Source organism: Otolemur garnettii, unplaced genomic scaffold (assembly GCF_000181295.1).
Source record: "Otolemur garnettii isolate 467f Iridium unplaced genomic scaffold, OtoGar3 scaffold00006, whole genome shotgun sequence".
Taxonomy (NCBI): Eukaryota; Metazoa; Chordata; class Mammalia; order Primates; family Galagidae; genus Otolemur; species Otolemur garnettii.
In genome coordinates this window covers 41,551,837-41,560,029 of record NW_003852401.1, presented here as the reverse complement: position 1 = coordinate 41,560,029, position 8,193 = coordinate 41,551,837, and the positions used below count along the sequence as shown (strand labels likewise).

Here is an 8,193-nt window from a genome sequence, read left to right as displayed (position 1 = left end):
CCCGCCACCTTAGGTGTATGTGGCTGGCGCCTTAGCCACTTGAGCCACAGGCGCCGAGCCAAATTTCTTTTTCATTTTGTAATCTTTTCTCCCTTGTAATAATTTATAAATCCTCAATTTTCATGCTTCTAGGGAAGATTTAAACCTAAAAATTTTTTGTAATTTATCACTATGATGTCATTTCTGTATATTGTGGTTTCTATCTTCTTTTGCTTATATATGGGCTTAATAGCGGTGGGTGTTAATGTGGTATTATAACAAAAATTACTTTGATTTAATGACTGCTAGATGAGATCTTCAAATACCAGTTCTCATTTTGATTTTTCTTCATTGTATAACAAAAATGTTGAAAGATTGCCAAATATTTTTCTGGATTCTTACGATAGAAGATTGAATGCATCTCATTTTTGTTCACTCCTGAAAACATACAAAGTATAGTGTACAGTTAGCTTTCAAACAAACCTCAGTGATTCTCACCTCCTGTGTATAGTCCTGTGTGATATTGTGATATAGTAAGAAATATATGTGTAGCCAATAGGATATTGTGAAAATGATGGCAGCTAGTTCAGATACAAGCACTGTGACTCAAAAAAGATTTAATAGGCTCAGTACCCGTAGCTCAGTGGTTATGGCGCTGGCCACATATGCTGGGGCTGGCAGGTTTGAACCTGGCCTGGGCCTGCTAAACAACAATGACAACTATAATAACAACAAAAATAGCCAGGCATTGTGACGAGCACTTGTAGTCAGCTACTTGGGAGGCTGAGGCAAGAGAATTGCTTAAGCCTAAGAGTTTGCGATTGCTGTGAGATGTGATGCCACGACACTCTACTAAGGGCAACATAATAAGATTCTATCTCAAAAAAAGAGAGAGAGAGAGAGATTTGATAAAACTATGTAGTATAGAAAAAAGCAAAGGAATTAAGTTACACAAAAATCGGGATAATAGTTTAGATAGAGATAGTGGGGGAATGCTTTGGGGAGAGACATAATGGTCAGTTAACATTCTTTTTAACCTTGGTGCTTGGTACTTACGGTATTCATTTTATTTTTTTAAACCAACTATTTTATAAGCTATTTCAGTTTTTGTGTAACTTATACATTTCAAAATAAAAACACATTTCTGAGTTTCACAATCTATTAAGAAAATCTGTCTGGCTCGGCACCTATAGCTCAACCGGCTAAGGCGTCAGCCACGTACACCAAAAGGTGGCAGGTTCGAATCCAGCCCGGACCCGCCAAACAACAATGATGGCTGCAACCAAAAAAAAAAAAATAGCCCAGCGTTGTGGTGGGAGCTGTGGCGGGCGCCTGTGGTCCCAGCTACTTGGGAGGCAGAGGCAGGAGACTCGCTTAAGCCCAGGAGTTGGAGGTTGCTGTGAGCTGTAATGCCATGGCACACTACCCAGGGGGACAGCTTGAGGCTCTGTCTCAAAAAAAGAAAAGAAAATCTGTCTTTTTAATTGGAAGAGTACTTAGCCTTCTAGTAGTTATGGGGCTTCTTACTTTAAACTTAGGCAGAATAAGGGTCAGCAAATCTGGGTCCAGATCCTTACTGTGGCACTAACTTGCAGAATGACCTTAGGCAAGTCATTTAACCAGTCTGAACTCCAGTTAACTCATTTGTAAAACTAAAAGATTTGAGTTAGAAATTACTAGAGGATCTTTAAGATGCCTAAGATACCTTCTAAGATTGTTGAAAATCTGACAGAACACTAAATGAAACCACACTCACCTTTGCTTGGAGTGGCAGAGTTCCCAGAAACTCATAAAAATGTGGAAGGTGATTTTGGAAAGGTTTCTTGAGGTTGAGGATATTTAACCTCTTTAATTTGTTGTCAGTGCTGTCGTACTCTCTAGAATCAAACTTAAGGTAGCATTTTGTGTATGATAAGAATATTCTTTTTTTTTTTTTTTTTTTTTGAGACAGAGCCTCAAGCTGTCGCCCTGGGTAGAATGCCATGGCATCACAGCTCACAGCAACCTCAAACTCCTGGGCTTAAGTGATTCTCTTGTCTCAGCCTCCCAAGTAGCTGGGACTACAGGTGCTCACCACGATGCCCAGCTATTTTTTGGTTGTAGTTGTCGTTGTTTGGCAGACTCGGGCTGGATTCAAACCCGCCAGCTCTGGTATATGTGGCTGGCACTTAGCTGCTTGAGCTACAGGTGCTGAGCCAGAATATTCCTTTCTACTTATTTTTTTCTTGTATTAGAAGTTTGGGGTAAATATGTTTGCCTAACATCTTTTTGTCTGTAAGGAAAAATGATAATCCTATTTTTTCACTTTAAAGCATATTGATTGAGGATGTTCTCCATAAATCTGTATGTGTTATAGGAGTATTGAAAGGAGAGAGGAAAATTACTAAGTTTTGAAAACCATAAATGGAAAGATGAACACATACCTTGGTGATAGTCTTACAATAGTTATCTTGAAATCTCAACATATCTTTTCATTGTATAATTTTATAATTAAGTCAAAAAGTATATTATTGCCAATAGGACTGTGGGTATGAATTACTAATTTCAGTGTCAGGAGAAATGTATTTCATATATATGATAGTTGTAGAATCTAGAACAAATTTTACTAAGTCTATTAACCTTTCTTCTTCCTCTTCTCCCTTTCTATAGGAATTATCCTTGACAGAAACATTTTAAAAGAAAAAATTTTTACAATGGCTTCAGCAGTACTTAGTTCTGTTCCCACTACTGCTTCTCGTTTTGCCTTGTTACAAGTGGATAGTGGCAGTGGTTCTGATTCTGAACCTGGAAAAGGCAAAGGTCGGAATGCTGGAAAGTCTCAAACTTTGGGAAGCAAATCAACTACAAATGAGAAGAAAAGAGAAAAAAGACGAAAAAAGAAGGAACAGCAACAGAGTGAAGCAAATGAGGTAACATAAGTGTGTTGTCTGCTTTCCTAATAAACTATAAGCATCACAAGGACAGTTTTTATCTTATTTACCTGTGTATCCATAATACTTAGTTCACAGGTACTCAGTAAATATTACTTAGATGAATGAATGGATGTGAGTTTGTATTTAAAATCAAATGTAATGAACTTTTTAAAAATACTTTTTTTACTGTGGAACCTTATGTATTTTTTCCAAAAAAATTAAAAGAGGGAAGTCTTAAAAGGAAAAAAATGATCATTTGTAGATATAACTAATTAATATATTGGTATGTGTTTTCTGTATATATATAAACATATATCTATACATTCATATTTTATTTATATGAAAATGGGATTATGTAACAGACTATTTTATAACTGGATTTTTAAAAAATTAGCCATGAGCAGTTTTTTTATACTAGTAAGTACAGATGTACATTATTTTAAATGAATCCACAATTTTTAAGTATGTTGTTGTGTCATGGCTTCATTTAATTGAACTCCTATTATAAGCAATAATCCTATAATTAGCCTTAAACATACATTTTTATGCATTCGATGGTCATCTTTTTCTTGGAGAAATAAGTTCATGGCAGGCCCTGTTTCCCATTCTTAGCATGAATTATATGACCAACATTTAATATGACCATTTGTTTTTAAAAGAAATGTGAAATATAACTCTGGCATGTTTTTTGTTTGTTTTACTAGAAGTAACAACCAGGTATGTAAGGACCTTTTCAATATCATTTAATGAGAGAAAAATAAAAGTGGGTTTTTTTCCTCTATTTTTTTCCATTTTATGGTAACCCAAGAGTCAGCAAAACCATTTTGTTTTTTTTGAGACATAGTCTCAAGTTTTGCTCTGGGTAGAGTGCCATGGCATCATAGCACACAGAAACCTCCAGCTCTTGGGCTAAAGAGATCCTCTTGCCTTAGTTTTTCTATTTTTAGTAGAGAAAGGGTCTTGCTTTTGCTCAGACTGGTCTTGAACTGGTGAGCTCAAGCAATTCACCCACCTCGGCCTCCTAGAGTGCTGTGATTATAGGTGGGAGCCACTGTTCCCAGCCAGCAAAACCATTTTCAATTTAAGTTTGTTTCTATTACATTTCCATCACTAGTACTTTTTAAATATGTTTAAGAATACTTGCCACATATATAGTAACTTTAGAGAAAAGACATTTTCCTCACTGGGTGATCACCTTTCAGAAGGCCAATCTTTTCAGAACTTTTGATTGCATACTATTTTCTTTTTGGAATTAAAAACAGAATAATAAGAAAATAAAGTAATAGTGGAGTTTATATTAGAGAATAGGGAAATGTATAACTGAGAATGTGCTCAAAGGATCCTCCCTTTCATTTCAGCCACTTAGAGTTCTGTCAGTCTTGGATTCTGTAAAGTAAAACAGTCTCCCTGCCATTGCTTCATTACAGCAGCATGCCTTTCTGTATGTTCTTGCCATAGCAGAAACCAGCTACTTAAACTGGTGTTCATATGTCATCATTCCCTTTTGTAGAATAGTGTATCGATCATCAGTTAATGATCAATTGTTGATCCTCAATTTGAAGCCTCTTTATTAATTTCCTAGAGCTTCTGTAATAAAGTACCAGAAAGCACCTTCTATAATAAAGTACTTAAGGCAGCAGAAATTTATTCTTTTGTAGTTCAAGAGGTTAGAAGTTCAAAACATGGTTTCAGCAGGACCATTTTCTTTGAGATTCTGAGTAGAATCCTTCTATGTTGCTTCCTAGCTTCTGGGTGGCAGCTGTGAAGGTACAGTCTTTGCCTGTGTTATTTTCATACATGATGTTCTTTTTTTTTTATTGAGACAGTCTTACTATGTCACCCTTGGTAGAGTGCTGTAGCGTCATAGCTCACAGCAACCTCAAACTCTTGGCCTTAAGAGATTCTCTTGCCTTAGCCTCCCAAGTAGCTGGGACTACAGGCACCTGCCACGACGTCTGGCTATTTTTTTGTTGCAGTTGTCATTGCTGTTTAGCTGGCCTGGGCCAGGTTCAAACCCACCAGCCTTGGTGCGTGTGGCTGGTGCCATAACCACTGTGCTACGGGTGCTGAGCCATGCATGATGTTCTCATTGTATCTTTCTTTTTACTTCTTCCTACAAAGACACTGGTCTTATTGGATTAGGGCCACATCTAATTCAATATAACCTCATCTCAACTTGATTACATCTGTGAAGATGCAGTTTCCAAATAAGGTCACATTCACAAACATTAGGGGTTAGGCTTCAACATACTTTTTGGGAGGATAAAATTTGTCAAAAAGCAAAACTTTAAACAAATTAAATTTAACAGCAAAGAATGATTAATTGAGCAAAGAATGGTTCATGAACCAGCAGACTCCAGAAACAGAGTAGGTTGAGAGGAACTGTGGAGCTATCACATGGTTAGACAACACTTATGGATAGGAAAAGGTAAATAAAATAAAATAGAAATCAGGAGTGAAGTACAGAAATAGCTGGAATGTTTACAGCTCAGTATTTGCTTTATTTGAACACTATTTGAACAGTTGACTACTGTGATTGGCCAAAAGTCTGTGACTGGTACAAGAGTAGGTTATAGTCTGTTTACACATCCAGTGAGGTGACGGTTGACTATGCAGAGAAGCTGTTAGGCCGAACTATGTAAGGAAGCAAGTTTAGACTAAATTTTAGTCCATAACACCCTGTCATTTTTTCTCTCTTGTTTCAACTACCTGTATTTTGTCTCAGATTATTCTTAACTGTTGGGATTGGCTTGACCCATACTGTTACAGTTTGTTATGTTATTTTGTGTACTAAGCCACCCTTTATTTCTTAGGACTAGCATAAGTAGTTGCTGGAGTTGCTTAGGTGATCTCTTGCTATGTAAGTTTTTAAATTTATGAATGTTGAACTGTACTGTTTTGTATTTTAAGAGGACACTTGTTTCACTGTTCTATTCCTATAAACTTCTCTTTAATAAGGAAGAGTCATTTTAGGATACCTAAAATGGGGACATAGTAGACCACAGCACATTTTCACTTAACCATTTCATCTGTAGATCTACCATCATTATCTCAAATGCTGGAAAAACTAACATTCTATAAAGATTATATGCAAAAAACACTTAATAGTGACTTTAAGTTGTATGAGTTAGCATAGTAATTTTGGAAGACAATGGTTAAAAAATCAGTGATATATTGATTTTTGTTATTATTTTTTTTGAGACAGAGTCTCACTATATCATCTTCCGTAGAGTGTTGTGGCGCCACAGCTCACAGCAACCTCCAGCTCTTGGGTTTAAGCAATTTTCTTGCCTTAGCCTCCCAAGTATCTGGGATGACTGGTACCTGCCACAATGCCCAGCTGTTTCTCCTTTTTTTTGTTTTTGTTGCAGTCATTGTTTTAGCTAGCTCGGACCGGGTTCAAACCCGCCAGCCTCAGTGTATGTGGCTGGTGCCGTAACCATTGTGCTATGGACACCGAGCCTCATATATTGATTTTTAAAATGAACTGTATTTAATGTATTTTTTTTGTTTGTTTTATAGCTCAGGAATCTTGCTTTTAAGAAAATTCCCCAGAAATCCTCTCATGCCATTTGTAATGTTCAACATGAGCTCTCATTGTCAAACCCAGTACCGAAGGATTCACGAGAAGAAAACTGGCAAGAATGGAGACAAAGAGATGAGCAGGTACAGCAACGTAAATAAAATTATTTTGCTTTGTTTTTTGGTGAATTTATGGATTTTTAAGGTGGAAGTGCTTCTGAATCCATGTCACCACTGTCCTAAGGAGCAGATTTGTAATTACATTAATTCACACTTGCTACTTTTAATCAAAGTTCTGTTTTTGATCTATAGAAAAGGAGAGTTGATACATTATTTATGTTAGGGTTGGCATTTCAAAGCCGTTGTTTTGTGGTTTTTATTTTATTTTAATTATTTTTTATTAAATCATAACTTTGTACATTGATACATTTGTGGGATTCAGGATACTGCTTCAATATACAATGTAAAATGCATTCATTGAACTAAGTTAACACATCCATCACAATTATACTCATTTCTTAATAGTTTTGAAATGTACCATTGCATCATGCACATTAGGTGAGGTCCCCCAAATGCCCTCCCTCCTCCCATATCCCCCTCCCCTATCTCTCCTCTTCCCTTCTACTTTCTGAACTATAGTTATGTTTTGCCATTCATATGAGTGTGTAGGTGGTTATATATTGATTTCATAGTAGTATTGAATACATTGGATACTTTTTTTTCCATTCTTGAGATATTTTACTAAGAAGAATATGTTCTAGCTCCATCCAGGTAAACATAAAAGATGTGAAGTCTCCATCTTTTTATGGCTGCATAGTATTCCATGGTATACATATACCACAATTTGTTAATCCATTCATGGGTTGATGGGCATTTGGGCTGTTTCCATGTCTTGGCTATTATGAATTAGGCTGCAGTAAACATTCTGGTGCAAATGTCTTTGTTGTAAAATAATTTTTGATCATCTGGGTATATACCTAGTAGAGGAATTGCAGGATCAAATGGTAGGTCTACTTTTAGTTCCTTGAGTGTTCTCCAAACTACTTTCCAAAAAGGTCGTATTGCTTGCATTCCCACCAGTGGTGTAGAAGCGTTCCCTTCTTTCTGCATCCATGCCAGCATCTGTAGTTTTGGGATTTTTGTGATGTGGGCTAATCTTACTGGAGTTAGATAATATCTTAAAGTGGTTTTGATTTGCATTTCTCTGATGATTAAGGATGCTGAGCATTTTTTTCATGTGTTTGTAGGCCATGCGCTTGTCTTCATCAGAGAAGTTTCTGTTCAAGTCTCTTGCCCACACAAAAATGGGGTTATTTATTCTTTTCTTATTGATTACAGTTTTCTATAGATTCTAGTTATCAGACCTGTGTCAGAAGCATAACCTGCACATCTTCTCCCATTCTGAAGGTTGTCTGTTTGCTTTACTTACTGTGCTCTTGGCTGTGCAAAAGCTTTTTAGTTTGATCAGATCCCAATAATGTATTTTTGGTGTTGCTTCAATTGCCCAGGGGGTCCTCCTCATAAAATATTCTCCCAGGCCAGTTTCTTTAAGTGTTTTCCTTGCACTCTCTTCTAGTATTTTTATAGTTTTCATGTCTTAAGTTTAAATCTTTTATCCACTGAGAATCAATTTTTGTTAATGGTGAAAGGTGGCGGTCCAATTTCAGTCTTCTACAGGTTGCCAGCCAGTTCACCCAGCACTATTTGTTAAATAGGGAGTCTTTTCCCCCACTGAATATTTTTGATAGGCTTGTTGAAGATCAAATGATGATAAGTAGCT

General features: G+C 36.5%; 1 protein-coding gene across 2 annotated transcripts in view; it reads left to right on the top strand.

Moving 5' to 3' along the window:
- The window catches only part of GKAP1 (G kinase anchoring protein 1), an 89,974-nt gene that overhangs the window by 11,850 nt on the left and 69,931 nt on the right, over window positions 1–8,193 (top strand). For both annotated transcript variants that reach the window (XM_003782979.2, XM_003782978.3), the window contains exons 3-4: window positions 2,629–2,888; window positions 6,414–6,557. In XM_003782979.2, the coding sequence (XP_003783027.1) occupies window positions 2,673–2,888; window positions 6,414–6,557 (360 nt within the window). In that variant the 5' untranslated portion in view covers window positions 2,629–2,672. The remainder of the gene's footprint in view (window positions 1–2,628; window positions 2,889–6,413; window positions 6,558–8,193) is intronic.